We start from the raw sequence: 17,900 nt of genomic DNA on the forward strand, positions 1-17,900 counted from the left end.
ATGCATCTGCCAGTCCTTGGCACAATAAAGGTTGGGAACCCCTGCACTAGATAACATATAACTGGGAGTATGGAATGCAGTTGACTTTTGGATAAATTATGATTTTATGCTTATCTATACAAGACAATTGTACATTTTTAGGAGATTGTTTGCTATATTTTGGCTGAAGTCCAGGAAGTTATTGGTCCCATCTGAGTAAATAACTTTGCAAATATAATTGTAACACTTCAGGGTTTTGTAAGGATCAAACCAACCGTTTCCTGCCGTATAAAATCAAGTGTTACTCTCGTACCGGCTGCTGGCAATACTGAAAACTACATATACTGAACATGAAAGCAGTTTCAAACTCATCCACTTATTCTCTGCAAGAAAGCAAAGAAGCACATTTGCTATTTGTGCAAAAACTATGACTAAATGTGTTCCTCAACAACCTGTTTTTCCAAGACACCAAAGTCAATCAACTCTTACTTTGACTAAACCAAAACATACTTTTGTTTACGGGAAAAGGACGAGACTAATACCTCATTCACACCAACGCAACTCCGGTTCAAGCTCCGTGCTAGAGCTTTTCAGGTTCAGAACCGGTTCTTCGGTTTAGCGGAGGCTCTTTTCACACTGCCCAGAGTCCGACTGGTGCTGCGCCATTGCATCATCGTTTGCGTCATGATGTAACCGTTTGCGTGTCTGCTTCACAAAGCCAAACCACGCGGAAACCCCTCACAGCTGACACAGACAACAACAACAACAACAATGGCCGATTGTGCTCCAGCTTCCTCTGTACCTCTTCGGAAGACCAGATTCCCAGCAGGTAGCTGGTCTCTTCAGTGGACCACTGCTGCTTGTTAAGTTTCTCCATTGTTGTGTACAAGCTGGATAAAACGCGGGCTTCTTGTTGTTGTTCAGGAGTTTACTCTTTAAGGTGACATTTGTGCCAGATTTGAAGTAAATTCTCTCAATGCATTCCTGAGATATCACCTTTACAACAATGGTGCAGATAACCTTAAAACATAATGTGTCCGGCAGAGGCGTAACCACAGGACGAGGCTACATAAATATGATAAACACTAACGAGGACATTTGAAATAGAACCAGGACTAAAAATAAATCTCAGTATGTGGAGGGTATCGCTATCATTAGCTGCAGTGTGGCTACATGCAAACAGAGAGGCAATGCCTTCTGATAACAGCTGAGAAATCACTTTGTCCGACAAACAGAGAACAGAAAGGGAAACATTTCCCACAGAGACGAGGTCTTTGTGTTCTGCAAACATCCAACATCAACATGTGCTTCTTTTCACAGCTGAGATTGCAGCTGCACAGACGAGGAGAAACATTAAGTGGCAGGCATGCAGAGAATTACAAATATCCATCCTATGATTCGATGTGGCAGGGTCGACAGTTTGCTCAGCTGGACAGAGAAAGTGTTGCTCTTGGAATGCAGATATGTTCAAAGCTGTCAGGGAAGGTTCATGCTGCTTTAGATGATATTAAAAACAGCAGGAAAGTGTGCAGTAGATGCACTTGAATGACCTTGAGAGGTTGTTTGTGCAAAGAGTCAAATGCTACTCAAAAAGACTAAAGCACAAAAGTCCTTTACCTTTTGTAACAACCTTGTGTATTGTCTGGTCCCTCTCCCTGTGTTTTCTTCTTCTTCTTCTTTAGTGTTTATTGGCGGTTGGCAAACCAACTTGTAGGTGCATTACCGCCAAGGGCGCCGCTAGGGATTTTGGGCCCCATGAAAAGATATCACATTGGGCCCCACCACCAGGCCCAGGCCACGCCAACCAAGCACAATGCTGTAACCACACCTCCAGAACCCAACCCACTCATTTATGCTTTAAATAACTACCTGTACAGGCTTGCATCTGTCTTGTAGTCCAATACTAACCGCACAATATTTACTGACACTGAGCTGTGAACATATAACACTGTGCAGACTGCACATTCTGCTGCAGTGGAATTCACTCTTTGATATAACACTAACATTCCTGACTATAGACCTCAATAGTCATCTTTATGGTGTCCATGCCTTTTTAATAACATTTTTGAATGGAACATTCAAACATCAAAATAAATATAACTTAAATATACACAACCTCTTAGATTAAAATAAAGTGAACATTAACACCAATATTATCATTTATAAAATGCTATAACAAAAAAAATAACATAAGCAGCAGATTTTTTATTAAATATACCAACTACAAAATAAGCGGGTATTAAAGTGTAAACGGACAACAAAACGGAAATGGAAGTGAAAAGGCCTGCTGGTGGTGCTAAATCAGAGCCTATCACCTGTTCTCAGTCTTTTTCTCATCATGCATCTTGTGTGTAGTGATCCAATATCGTTACCATAGCCTCGCCCTTTAACAGTTATTACGAGCCCTGGCTCAGCCTTACTCACCAAGAGCCCAGCGCCTAGCCTTCTTACAGGCAAAGTCACTGATCAAGTCCTTGAAGTCCAGCTTTCTAGCCAACTGGCTTTCAATGGACAGCATGGCAAGACTGCAAAGCATTATGGGGGGACAGGGCTGCGGAGCCTAAAGATGGATCTGTTGGTCCTGGCACCAGGGGAGGGACAACTGATTTAGTGTGAATAGCTGCTAAAAATGTACCTGCATTTATTAAATGTCAGCTAAAAGAGGAGTGAAATTAAAAACCTCTGAATTGTCTGTGAAGATATTAACAAGGCAAGGCAAGGCAAGTTTATTTATATAGCACTTTTCAACACAAGGCAATTCAAAGTGCTTTACAAAAAATGAAAGACATTAAGAAAATGGCATTTAAAATCAGTCATTAAAAAGAAAAGCTAATAAAATAAACATTAAAAGAAAAAGTACATGGATAAAAGTTACAGTGCAGTCTAAGATATGAATAGTTCAATTAAAAGCAGCGACAAAAAGAAAAGTCTTCAGTCTGGATTTAAAAGTAGTCAGAGTTGCAGCGGACCTGCAGGTTTCTGGGAGTTTGTTCCAGATACTTGGAGCATAATAACTGAACGCTGCTTCTCCATGTTTAGTTCTGACTCTGGGGACAGAAAGCTGACCAGTCCCTGAAGACCTGAGAGATCTGGATGCTTCATCATTTAGCAGGAGGTCAGAAATGTATTTTGGGCCTAAACCATTCAGTGCTTTATAAACCAGCAGCAGTATTTTTGAAATATATTCTTTGACACACAGGAAGCCAGTGTAAAGACTTCAGAACTGGAGTGATGTGATCCACTTTCTTAGTGTTAGTGAGGACTCGAGCAGCGGCGTTCTGAATCAGCTGCAGCTTCCTAATAGATTTTTTAGTGAGACCTGTGAAGACACCATTGCAGTAGTCGAGTCTACTGAAGATAAAAGCATGGACAAGTTTTTCCAAATCCTGCTGTGACATTAGTCTTTTAATCCTAGATATATTCTTTAGGTGATAGTAGGCTGATTTAGTAACTGTTTTAATGTGACTGTTGAAACTCAGGTCAGAGTCCATGACTACACCTAGATTTCTGGCTTTATCTGTTGTTTTGAACATTGCACACTGAAGCTCAGCGCTAACTTTTATACGTTCTGACTTGGCTCCAAAAATCATTACCTCAGTTTTATCTTTGTTTAATTGGAGAAAGTTCTGACACATCCAGTCATTGATTTGTTCAATGCACTTACTCAGTGTTTGAATTGGAGCATAGTCTCCTGGTGAAATTGTTACGTAAATTTGTGTGTCATCTGCATAGCTATGGTAACTTATTTTGTTGTTCTTCATTATCTGAGCCAGTGGTAGCATGTAGACGTTAAAGAGAAGAGGCCCCAAGATACTTAACAGTACTTAATGTCAGCAAAACATTACAAGTATTATTTACAATGGACTAAGCTTAGTTAACAGACTAATTTCCACCACTCATGGACCACACCCACCTTTTCTTTTGAAAGACTGGGTGACATAATGTCGCCCTTTAGTCCCTCTCTCTTGTCTTTCTCTCCTTTCTTTTCTTTCTTGAAAGCCTGACTTTGTTAGTCGTTGAGACATCGTACACACGTACTAGCATCCCTCCTCACATGCTCTCACCAGTCTCTCTGCTAGAAAGGGCCGGTGCCGCACAGCGTTTGGAGGCAGGACCAAACCATTACATGTAAATAGAGGGGGGTGTTCGATGCTTTGGATAATTAACTTTTGGAAGAAAACAAGTGGAATGAATCGTAAGTTTCGTGAGTACATCATCAATATGACGATATATTAATGTTAATTATTGATGATTGATGAAAGGTTACTTACATTTGTTTTCTTAATGTTCTAAAAATGTTTGGGGCCCCTGTCAGTCACGGGCTCTTCGAATCGTCCTAACTTTTCACCCCCTTACGGCGCCCCTGATTACCGCCACCAACTGGACTGGAGACTATGCCGAAAACAATAAACAAAACAAAGAACCAAAACTCTAGATTATTTTAAATGTATCAATTTCTCTTAGAAACTTAATAATCTCACAATATATATTGCCTGATGTTTTCCCTAACAGCCCTGATAGCGACAAGTCATGGAATTTTGCTTTCTTCAGTGTCTGGAAAAGCACATTTCTCTGTATTTCCTGCAAAGCAGTAAAACATGTTCAGCAGTTTCTGGCTGACTGCAGTGTATACACCTTCCGGTTGGATGCTTTTCTATTATACTTAAAGTATGATTGAGACCTGTATTATACTTAAAGTATGATTGAGACCTGTATTATACTTAAAGTATGATTGAGACCTGTATTATACTTAATGTATGATTGAGACCTGTATTATACTTAATGTATGATTGAGACCTGTATTATACTTAAAGTATGATTGAGACCTGTATTATACTTAATGTATGATTGAGACCTGTATTATACTTAAAGTATGATTGAGACCTGTATTATACTTAATGTATGATTGAGACCTGTATTATACTTAAAGTATGATTGAGACCTGTATTATACTTAAAGTATGATTGAGACCTGTATTATACTTAATGTATGATTGAGACCTGTATTATACTTAATGTATGATTGAGACCTGTATTATACTTAAAGTATGATTGAGACCTGTATTATACTTAATGTATGATTGAGACCTGTATTATACTTAAAGTATGATTGAGACCTGTATTATACTTAATGTATGATTGAGACCTGTATTATACTTAAAGTATGATTGAGACCTGTATTATACTTAATGTATGATTGAGACCTGTATTATACTTAATGTATGATTGAGACCTGTATTATACTTAATGTATGATTGAGACCTGTATTATACTTAATGTATGATTGAGACCTGTATTATACTTAAAGTATGATTGAGACCTGTATTATACTTAAAGTATGATTGAGACCTGTATTATACTTAATGTATGATTGAGACCTGTATTATACTTAATGTATGATTGAGACCTGTATTAAACTTAATGTATGATTGAGACCTGTATTATACTTAAAGTATGATTGAGACCTGTATTATACTTAAAGTATGATTGAGACCTGTATTATACTTAAAGTATGATTGAGACCTGTATGACCTATTCTCATCCGAGAAATGACATGTTCCTCCCTTCTTTTAAACCCCACCTTCCTTCCATCCCCCACATACCTTTGAATGTGATAAAGATGTCTTCCTGTATCACTAAGGTCCCAATGATCTTGCCATGTTGTTTGTGCATATTTCTGAATGAATGTTTGAACCTCCGCTTTGCTGAGTGGAACTTCTATGTCTATGTTCATACTTCTGAGTGTTTGTTTGGCCAGAATATCCACCTGTTCATTTCCCTCCACACCAACATGAGCAGGAACCCAGATGAAACGAGTTGCTATGCCTGTGATTTGCATTTTATATAATATTAGAAATATTTCATTTATGATGTCCATTCTAGATGAAGATCTGCCTGATCGTATACTCGATAATGCTGAAAAGCTGTCAGATGCAATTACACTGTTATGTATTTATTTATCCTCTATCCATTTCAATGCCAACACCTCTGTGGTGTATACTGACACATGGTCTGTTACCCTTTTCTTTCTATGTGTATTACTCACTGGGATATACACTGCTGCCCCTGCACGCCCTGTCTGGATCTTTGGAGCCATCTGTAAATATGATTGTTGAGTCTGAGTGATATCTTGCAAAATAATTCTGGACTATGCGCCATACTGGTAGTTCTTTCTTTTCCTTGAACTCCTCTTGTATATTGAGGTCTGCACTTGGCAATGGGAACAACCAGGGTGGAATGGACGAGATTGGAACTGTGGGGCAATACTGTATTTGATTCAAACCTATACTTGCTGCTTTAACATCGCCAATCCATCCAACACTTGTTAAATGTGACTCATTGTGCTCCCAGCAGTCTTTCAAAATACTTTTCGCAGGATGACTATCACTATGCCCCTGAAGGTTTACCCAGAATGCCAACATTAACTTCACTCTTCTTATCCTTAAAGGCATTTCTCCCATTTCCACCTGTATTGCTGATACTGGAGATGTTTTAAAAGCTCCACTACAAATTCTCAGGGCCTGAGCTTGGAGGACATCCAGCTTTTTAAGGTTTGATTCTGCTGCTGCCATGAACGCGACACACCCATAATCTAATACAGGTCTGATGAGTGCCCAATATATATTCAGAAGTGATGACCTACTCGCTCCCCACTCCTGTCCCGCCAAACACCGAAGTACATTGTTGACTTTTTTACATTTATTTTGAACTTTTCCTATATGACTGCTCCATGTTAGCTTTCCGTTAAACCAAACACCAAGAAATCGTATTGTATTAACCTGTTCAAGAGGTTGCTCATACCATTTTAACCATAGGAGCTATGTTATGCCGTTTTGTAAAACAAATGACCTGCGTCTTAGCTACTGACAGTTTGAATCCCCATTTATTTGTCCATTTCTCCACTTCAACTATTGCAGCTTGTATTTTCTTTCCAACATGTGCTACATTGCGGCCTTTTGCCCACAAAGCCCCATCATCTGCATACAAAGATTTCCCCACACTTGGATTAACTTGATTAAAAATGTCATGTATCATTATATTGAACAGCAACGGACTACAGAGTACGGAGTACCATTTTCCACAGCATAAACACTTGAATATTCTGCACCTACTCTTACTTGTATTTTTCTGTCCATTAAAAATGATTTTAACTTGATTAGTAGTCCTTCCTTCCAGAGCATGTCATAAGCCTTTTCAATATCAAAGAAGACTGCAATCACTACTTCCTTGTTGGTCTGTGCTTTCCTGATGTCTGATTGTAAGCACAATATAGAATCCATTGTATTCCGACCCCTACGGAACCCACTTTGATATGGGGACAACAGAGCTTTACTTTCTAAGATATACGTTAACCTTTCTGTAACCATTCTCTCCATGATTTTGCATAAATGAGATGTCAGGGCAATAGGCCTGTAGCTAGATGGATCTGAAGGGTCTTTCCCTGGCTTTAGCATGGGCACTATTATCACTTGTTTCCACACCCTAACCCTAACCTAATGTTAGTCCCAACTTTAGTCATTACCGGATAATGATCGCTGCCCACTGTAGTATGCTTTACCACATTCCATGTACTTATACCTGCTAAAGCACTAGATACAAATGTCAGATTGAGTACCGTTTCTATATTCTTCGTGCAATGATATCGTGTTCCTTCTCCAGTGTTAATACACACTAGCCCAAGGTCATCTATAAATTCCTCAACTACTGCACCATTTGCATCTGTGCTACTGCTTCCCCATAGCGAGCTATGTGAGTTAAAACCCCCACACCATATTACTTTGTCTTGCAGTGAACCCCCAGCATCCTCTAATATACTTTGATCTAATTTCCCACATGGATTATAATAATGACTATATCTATAGGTCCTCTATCATTCCATACCTTTATAACTATTGCTTCATGATCTGTACTTACATGCATACCTTTGTAACTTATCCCACTCTGTATGAATGTTGCAACTCCTCCCCCTCTGCCAGAGTCCCTATCTCGTCTAACTGCAGTACATCCCTTCACAATCAAACCCAGTTGTGGTTTCAGCCATGTTTCCTGAATACAAAGAACATTAGGTTTCTCTCCCAGGTTGTCAATATATTTGTTGAACTCTTGTCCATTTGCAATTAAACTTCTAGCATTCCACTGCAGTGCAATTACCACCATCAGGATGATCCAGTCCATGTCTGAGGTTGTTGGACGTCATCATTTAGGATATCTTTCACGTGTCCCCAGTGCATCCCTTTCACATCAAGGTACTTCTCAGCTGATTTGACAATTATTTTGATTCTTTCATTCCGGCTTGTAGTCTGCGCTGAACAGTTGATAATCTCTGCCATAAACAGTACAAACTCTCTTTTACTCACTATCTGAGTGTCCTCCTTCAACTTAACACAGTTGTGGACTTTTCCTGTTTCTTTGCTCTTATTGTTGTTTCCCATTGTAACCTTCGTTCCTCCAGAAACTGTCTTCGCTGCCTCTGCATAGCTAACTCCCTGCGTCACCCTGACTCGCTGCACCTCTCATGCTTTCTTGCTAACCTCACATCCACGGTACGCTGAGCTATGCTCCCCTCCGCAATTGCAACATTTCAGCTTTGCCCCCTTCTTCACATTTGCCGTATTCATGATCCCCACCACATCTGCCACACCTTTGTTTTCCCTTGCACACTGCCGCCACATGTCCAAATCTCTGACATTTAAAACATCTTAGTGGTGGAACATACGGTCTCACATCATAACACATATATCCAATAAGTATCTTTTCCGGAAGCCTTTTTTCATCAAAGGTGATCAGAACCGAAAGACTATCTTCTTTAATCCCATTGCGGTTTGCTTTCATGCGTTTGACATCACTTATTTTTGCATTTGTTATATTCCCTTTCACATCATCAGCTGATATTCTGACAGGGATTCCTGTCACAACTCCCCTGACTAGCTTTCTGCCACTGAACAGTGAACATCCCACTTTCTTACCCTCCACGGCACTCGTCTTTATTGCTCTCCCCTGTTGCTCTCTATCCCTACATTTGATCAACATTGATTCATTCCTCAATACTTTAGCACTCATTACCTCCCCGATGTCTTTACTGATGGGTTTAGTTAACCGTATAAGGTTCCACATGCCGAACGAAGCTCCCTCTTGCGCAAGTTTCACAACCACCTTGTTGCCTATTTCCGACTACTCTTGCTCTCCTTTCACCCTCACTATTGCTCTCATCCGAATGAGTATTTCCTCCCTTTTTACGTTTCTTTCTCCTCACTATATCCCATTTTCACAACTCCCGCCTGCTACGTCCATGGGCCCTTCTCAGGTCGGTTAAATGAAATCCTTGCGTCCCTCACTTGCGTTGTTTCCCTGCGACTAGTCCCTCCCACCTGGGAAGCATGGAGGGACGCAAGGAAACCACGAGAAGCAGGAAATTAGTTTTAAGAGCAATGGGACGTCCTTTCCTCCGGAGCGTCACGTGAAGCGACGTCCGTTTGTGATGACGCCGCACAGCTGATCGTCTGACAGCAGCTCTGTCCCCGTTATTTCCACACACACCCCCGCCTCTGTTAGTACACATTTACTGACACAAACATTTGTATCATCTGTTGTAGACCCCAATAAATAAAACAAAATAAGAACTCATTCCCAAAAAAGATAAACGCCATTCTTAAAATGTATATGCTAAACGAAAAAAGCGATCATGAAAATGTTTCCAATAAATGAAGAAAATGATTTTTGACAACTTTGTTGTTCAGATATATCACATATTTGTAACTAAATGAAACATGAATTGAAACAAAACACGGTATAAACTGAGGAGTGACTCCCGTGAGGTTCATTTCTTCACTCCGCTGGGAAACTGCTCTCATGTGAAGAACGAGGTCAAGAAGCATCAGATCAGTGCATGCGCTGCATCGTCCAATCAGTGAGCGATACACAGTAAGGGGGCGGGGCGAGTGTCTGAGGATTTCATCGAAGGATGGTCTGGTGGTTCCTCGATTAAAGCTCCTCCGTTATCGCTCCTCCGGCAAAAATAAGGCCATTGGGACGCTACTCAAGATGGCGCAGACAAATCAACTTCCGGTGAGACCGAGACCGAGGAGCGAGGAAATGAAAAATAAGAGAAGTGAGAAGGGCCCCATGTCTCCTAACTCGCTTCCTGCCGCGTCACTTCTCTCTGCCATCTCTCGTCCAGTCACAGTCCAGTGTTGCCACCGCCGTCTCCCAATAGCTCGTTTCTCAAGAGCAAAGAGCAAAGAGAGATCCTCCCTGTGTTTTCCTCCCTGTCGTTAGTTTCCCTGGTGTGTCTAGTTGTCTGATTGTGTTCACCTGTGGCCCTTGTGTTTCTCCTCCCCTGCCCGGCTGTTTCTCGTCCTGTGATTACCCCTCCCTGTATTTAGTCTTGTCTCTTCCTGTGTTCAGTGTTGGTTCGTCTTGTGTTGGTGACTGAGTTCACCGGGGAGTGTTCTGATTGTCCAAGTTATTTTCATTATCCTTGAAATAAAGGTTAATCAGAGTTATCTGCATTTGGGTCCTGCTTCCTTCACTCAACCGTAACAGTGACATTGGGAGCGTGGTACATCCAAAGCAAGTTACAATACATGCAATCAACCATGAAGAATCCTGATGGTACGTTAGCTTCATACACGACAAACTTGTGAGCAACCATTGCTTATTTCTAGGGATGCTCCGATCGATCGGTCACCGATCGATATCGGCCGATACTCACTCTCTACCGATCGATCGGTGCTCTCTAAACATGCCGATCGCGAGAGCCGATCGCATGACGTAAAATACATGACACTTTTCTCTGTGTGCGGCAAAACAAGCTCGCCAACATGTCTTCACCGGTCTGGCATTATTTTAAGGTGTCCGAAAAAGACAGTAAAATAGCGGTATGCAACGTGTGTGAAGCAGAAATCCTGCAGCTCCGCCCGCCGGACCGGTAAACGCAGCGAAACACACACACAGAGAGAACCAGACCGCAGTTCATTTCCTCATATTCCAAACGAGAAATTACGGTAGCAAATCACCCGGTTCTTTACGACCAGAACTATTAACGGGATACAAACCGGAGGAACCAGGCATGGAGGGAGGTGGCAGAGACAGTGGGTGAAACTGGTAAGTTTTCGCCTGTTTGGGGAGTTTATATATATATATATTGCTCGCATAAAAACCCCGGGGTTTTTTGCTTTGTATGTCGGGGGCGGGAGATTCATGTGATTGGTTGTTGGTCGTGTTGCTCGCAAAAAATCCCCAAGCTTTCAGACACGCCCAGCTCCAAGATTTTCAAGATTTTTGAAAAGCTGCTGTGTGGACGTACCGTAAGGTTTAGACCTAACACACTTAGCTATTTTATCTACCTCTGGAACAAGCTAAACTAGTTATTATAAATATATGTATTCTTCATTGTTGGGTCACTCATTACTGGATCAGTGAGCTGCATGAGATACTGACAGGCTGTCAGGAGAGGGGGGAGAGGGAGAGAGGAAAAGAGAGCGCTTCCGCTAATTTCTCCCGTGTTATTGGTTATTATCCAAAGTGAATGTAAACTTGAATAATGTACATCATTTGAATGTAATAATTAAGTTGATTGTTGTTTGTGGAAGCTCCAGTGAATGAGCCCCATTAACTGAGTTTTAAACATCACTTTAAATGGAAGATTTAAAGTGATGTTTAAATCTTCCATTTAGGCCCCGCCCACTCGATCGGATCGGCGATCGGTATCGGCCGATACTGATTCCGGCGATCGGCCCCGAAATTGGCGATCGGAGCATCCCTACTTATTTCCACATCAGAAAGTTAAAGAGCAGCATGGGGATTCATTTGCTGTTTTAAGTGCAGAAGTGTGTCCCACAAATTGCAGGAAAAACATTCCTTGCCAGCATCGATTGTCTACTCTGTTGAGGGCACAGCAGCCATGTGCAAGTATAAACTCACACTCTGCATACGTGTACTAAGCAGTGTACTAAGGGAAGTATCCTAAAGGTCACCTACTTTGCAAAATGCACTTTTGTATGTCTTTTCTACATAAATATGTGATCCCGGTGTGTCAGGAAATAAGACCCTCTCTATTTTCCTCCGTACCCACATCTCTAAAGACGGAGCTGATCCAGATTTGCTGCCGATATGACGTAATATCTTAAATGTGGGCGGACTTTACACCCACGGCCCTATCAGAAACAATGCGCGACGTGTTCTGGAAGTAATATGGTCTTTGTTTACATTAGCAAGCATCGCTAACACTCGGAGCTAACCTGTACTGAAGAGAGTATGTGTAATATAATATAGTATAATAATAGGAGACCTTTAACAACTAGAAACGTGCATTTTCAAATATGTTGCAGTAGCATATTAGCATTAGCATATATGTTGAATCTTATCTGTCTGTAGCCTATTGAGCTATTATATATGTTATTATAAACATCCAGTCTCTTGTAGCTCCAGTGCTGTGCGTTATTGGACGTCAGTAGCTGCATATAATTGCTGTTATAAACATTACTATCTCCTTTGGTGTTTAAAACAAGTGCGATAGTTTGTAAAATAGCCCCAGCAAGTGCACATCATTTCTCTCAAGTCTTTGCACACTTCCATCCTCTCTCCAGTTCTCTATTTACTCTCCTTGCAAACACTAATTTCTCTTTCTCCCTTCCCTAATTCCCAGACTCTCTGTTTCCCACTTTGATTTCCCACAGTCACAAAACAGGAAGTAGTAGTTACCCTGCTTCCCTTCCTCAGTATCCACCCTCCTCTTCCTCCCCCTTCTTCCTCTCTAACAAGCTGTCACAAGTGTTTAATGTTTCCTCAGAAAGTGCTGGAGCCTCACAATCCTGCCGGTAAGGAAGAAATACAAATCACATTTGCAGGCAAACGGAGAAACGAAGAGGAGCGTTTCATGTGTGCTTTGATTGGACAGTGATTGTTATATGTGGCCCTCACTGAAGCCAGAAAAGGACGACGGTGTAAACAAATTGTGTAATTAGAGAGACGCTAATGTGACACGAGGGAAGAGAGGAAAGGACGCAGAGAGTTTGATTAAATTAACTTGCTTTGGTAGCATTTGTTTGGCTGGGATCTGAACTGACACTGACCTACATTCTTCACAGTCTGACAGGCGGTCGATTGACCTGCCGGGCTGACAGACTTTTTGAGCAAAACAGCATCACATCAGAAACGAAGCCACCTGATGCACTTTGACCCTGAAGCTCTGACTGCTCTCCGACACCGTCAGTCGTAAAGATTTAACTGTGTGTAGCTGCAGAAATGTGGCAAGATAGCAACTATCTTCACACCACTATCTCCCAAACTCTAACAGGTACATTCTCTTCCAACCACCGAATAGCTTTTATCAACTCGGAATCCTCCTTAGAGTTTCTACTTTCTGTTCGGGATTAATTTTGTCTTTACTCCTAGACATTTAACCTTATTTTGTGTGTTGACATGTACGACCATCCCTGCTTCTAATCTCCCGTAAGGAATGTGTTGATGCAGTCGTAGGTTTTACAACTTGACCTACAGGGCATAGGGAGGTTTTGCGAGTGTGAGAACGCTAGCTTCTAAGCTCCAGAGATGGGAGAGACATCTCCTGTGTCTGCAGATGTGTTTACGCCATGGTTTACGCCCATCCCCAATATGTGGATTTGACTCTCTGTAAACTAGTTAAAAGGTCTACCAAGATGCGAGGCTGATCAGATTTGACATGGCAAACCACCCGTGCAGTCGGAACCTTTTACTGTGTGACTTGTGATGTGAATTTCTCCGGCCGATGCTTGTATTAAATATCAGTGTTTGACATCAGAACTCCTGCTCGTCCCGTGTCTCCTTCATGAGTCGGTGACGACTACTGCATTGCTACACAGAAGTTTCCTCCACACTTTCTATGTGTTGAGAAATAGAAAAAACATCACAAATAAAAAGAGAGAATAACACGACACTAAAGGATTTTGCACACTAAGGAAATGTATTTTCCATGAGCTAAAGGTCCACTATTTTATCATCGTGTGCACCCTTTTGTACTCTCAGGCCTAATGAGATAACAGCAATCTGTAGACCATTGAACTACAGCAACATTCAGCTTGGGAATACTTCCATTTCATTAGGCATGAGCAAAAGGGAACGATCCAATAGTTTGGAACAACTCTTCGTAGTGAGTGTTAGTTTTTAACGATTACCAATGAATCCCAGACTCTTCCCACACACTGTTGATGCTCTTGCCTTTTTCTCCAGAGTTGCAATAGCTTTAAAACATAAAAAGATTTTGTGCACGGACACAACGACACTGAATGCACGAGTAACGAGTGTTTGAATCAGACTCGAGTAAAGGTTTTTCGAGCGTCTACATTTACTACGTGGCTGTGAGAGAGTGTGGTCATCTTTCAACCAGAAGGTTGTGGGTTCGATCCCAGCCCGTACAGCCAACATGTCGATGTATCCTTGGGCAAGACACTTAACCCTGAGTTGCTCCTGAAGGCATGGCCAACGGTGTGTGAATATTAGTTCATAGAGTAAGGTACACTGCTCTGTATGAATGGGTGTGAATGGGTGAATGACATGTAGTATGTAAAGCACTTTGAGGGGTCGTAAAGACTGGATAAAGCGCTATATAAGTACAGTCCATTTACAACAGCGCCTCAAAAGATCCCAATTCTAGTTAGAAAGTCATGTTTCCGCCTACAAAGAACGGCAACACAGTGATACCTTTTTCCAGTATTTGCGTGACATCGAACTGCAAAGAAAGCTATTCATGTGAGGCATGACATGTGATTTTAAACATGTTGTTTCTCACTATTACAACACCTACCGATCACAGCACATATGCCCTATCGATTGTTGATCATTAACACTTCTGTAACACTGTATTAAGCTTTGCATAGCCTGCCTAAACGCAGGTGTCGTGCTGAATCAATGCAATATAATGAATGTTTTACCTTTATGAATGCAGTTATATATGACTGGTAATGCATTGAGGACAAATGTTTTGGTGCAGGTAGCAAAAAAAGAGCCATATTTGAAATTGATTTAAATTATTCAAGTTTAAAGAACCGATTCAGTGGAAAGAGTTGCTCTGCACATGAATTTATTCCAGGAACTAGACACCACCACCACACATGAGATCAAGTGTTTGTAACAAGACAGTGTGCTTTCAGGGAAGCTGCACAATCTCTGCTAGTGACACCAGGAATCACAATAGTACTATATTGTTATTGTTGAGAGATATTTAACCCACCCTAAAGGGGCGGACAGCGTTATTAAGAAAGACTTCTGAGATCAATAGTTTTCTAAAAGCATGGGTTTACTAGAATCAAAACAAAATAACCGATTATGTGGAGTCAGTCTGCACATCACTAGTCTCCAGGAACTAGACACCACCCTTCTTCATGAAATCAAGTGTTTATAACGAGACAGTGTGCTTTCTAAGGAAGCCTCACCATGATCAGAGTATTACGACACTGTTATTGCTGCAACTAGAATAAATCCACCCCGATAGCTCGGTATTACCATGCAGTTCTAACTGATGCAGGACTCACATGCATGATGTAAGCAGCCTTACATCACCTGACAGCTGCTCAGAGTACAACACCATATGCTGAAGCAGACGTGCATGAATCACAGCAGCACACAGCGACTCTAATTGGCTCAGACACATTACAAACAAGCATTTACAGAAAGACTTCCACATGCAACCCGTAATAATCCACGACCCCCCTCCCGTCTGAACGTTATGTAACACAACGTATGCTGTGGCTGATTAGCTGTTACTTAACAGGCTGAGATACAGCGGTGCACGCCGGGTGTGTGTGTGTGTGTGTGTGTGTGTGTGTGTGTGTGTGTGTGTGTGTGTGCATGCGTGCGTGTGTGTGTGTGTGTGTATATGTGTGTCTGGACGGGCTTACGGAAGAGGCGGAGAAAAACGGATGTAGAAAGAAAACACTGAATCCAGCCTTACAAAAGTCTCTATATATTCAACCAGAAAACAGCTTCAGTGCAACAGCTGTCTGATCACCTTACACACAGCGCGTGCACATTACATTCAGTGTGTGTGGTTGTGTGTGGATCTGTGTGTGCCCTGCAGAGAGAGAGGAAGTTTTTGTGATATTACACCAACCTGATATTCCTCCGCCGACCACCACCACGTCGTAGGTGTTGCTGGCTGCAGTCATGGTGCCCTGTGTGTGTGTCCGTGTCTCCGTGGATCCGCACGTCGCGCCGAGGAGCACATCTGTATTAAAAGCGCGAGGCAGGCCCACTCCCCCCTGACTCCTCCCCCAGAGACAGGATGGGAGGGGAGTGTGTTCTGGTTTATTTTATATTTAACTGCATATTTGATCTTTTACTGCATTCTATTTCAATGTAAATACTGCTTTATTTCATTTTCGATGTTACTATGTTTTTCCTTATTATTTTGTAATGTTATTATAGTGTTCTTATAATAGTTCTCTATCTGTGATTTCACTTGTATGTATGGTAGAATGGTGCAAACTCCAGTCACTTCATAAGGAAAGCAAGTTTAATCACTATCTTGAAACATGTATATTTTCCACATATATATATTTTCTTTAAATGTACTTTTTAATGCTATTTTATTTCTATTTCAGAAATATTTTGTACTGTTTATTTCTTGTGTCTTAAACATTGGGATCAATAAAGTACTTATCTATCCATCTATCGATCTTGAATCTACAGAACAAAAAGAAAACATACCAACACAATATTAAAATAGAGAACAAGATGAAACACCAGCAGCGATCCAAATTAAAAGCAACATTAAAAAAAAATAGGTTTTTAATTTGCTTTTAAACATTTCAATGGAGTTTGCTGTTCTAAGATCCACGGCCGCTAAAATTAAAGATAAAATAGAATACAAATTAAAATAATAATACAAAAATAAAGTGATATGGTACATGTTGGATATAATATACTCCTCCAGCCACTTCACAAGGCAACATTATACATTACATTACATTGCATTTAGCTGACGCTTTTATCCAAAGCAACTTACAATAAGTGCGTTCGACCAACAAGATACAAACTTGAAGAAAACAGAATCATAAAGTACATCAGGTTTCATAGAGCTAAACATTTCAAGTGCTACTCAACTGGCTTTAGGTAAGCCATGTCCTAGTATATAAGTGCTTTGTTATTAATCAATCAATCAACAACTGTATTAATCCCGCAAGGGGCAATTGGTTATGAGCAGCAGTTTATGTCATGAACACAGGCAGGAACATACAAGAAGAAAACACACAGATACACCCGGGAGCACAGATGTGGATAATTCCAATTTACACGATAAATAGTTCAAAGCATCACAATAATAAATAAATAAATAAATAATCAAGTTAAAAGCCTTTTCAAGAATTTAAAAGTTTGAGTGCAGAAGGGATGAATGATTTAGAAAAGCGATTAGTCCTTTGATCAGGCAGAGCATATCTACGCCCTGATGGCAACAGACGAAATTCATGTGAAAGTACGTGACCTGGAGAGTTCAGGATGCTCTCTGCTTTCCGCAGAATCTGTTGGTTACTCTCTCATCCTCTCTGGACTCTCTCTGTCCTCTCACATCTCGGCAGGCTCGTCAGTCCCCTCCTGCTCCCTGGCTAAATGATGCACTGCGTGCTAATAGAACCGTCCTTAGGGCAGCAGAGCGGAAACTGTGGAAATCCAAACACCGTGACGACCTCCTAACCTATCAAGCTCTCCTCTCCTCTTTCTCTGCTTCGATCTCTCAGGCAAAAAGCACTTTCTTTCAAGATAAGATCCAATCTTCCTATTCCAATCCTAAAAAACTATTTTCCATCTTCTCCTCCCTCTTGGACCCTCCAAAAGCCCCTCCCCCCTCCTCACTTCTGTCAAGCGACTTTGTTACCCACTTTGAAAAAAAGGTTGATGATATTCGCTCTTCTTTTCTGACTCACCTTTACTCACCGCTGGGTCACCAGA

General features: G+C 41.2%; 1 protein-coding gene across 1 annotated transcript in view; it reads right to left on the minus strand.

Annotated features, from left to right (window-relative positions):
• Positions 1-16,193, minus strand: part of mao (monoamine oxidase) — a 74,951-nt gene extending 58,758 nt beyond the window's left edge. Inside the window, exon 1 of the mRNA XM_034201659.1 lies at positions 16,066-16,193. Within this exon, the coding sequence (XP_034057550.1) occupies positions 16,066-16,120 (55 nt within the window). The 5' untranslated portion in view covers positions 16,121-16,193. The remainder of the gene's footprint in view (positions 1-16,065) is intronic.
• Between the last annotated feature and the right edge of the window lie 1,707 nt (positions 16,194-17,900).

This window comes from Gymnodraco acuticeps, unplaced genomic scaffold, assembly GCF_902827175.1.
Source record: "Gymnodraco acuticeps unplaced genomic scaffold, fGymAcu1.1, whole genome shotgun sequence".
Taxonomy (NCBI): Eukaryota; Metazoa; Chordata; class Actinopteri; order Perciformes; family Bathydraconidae; genus Gymnodraco; species Gymnodraco acuticeps.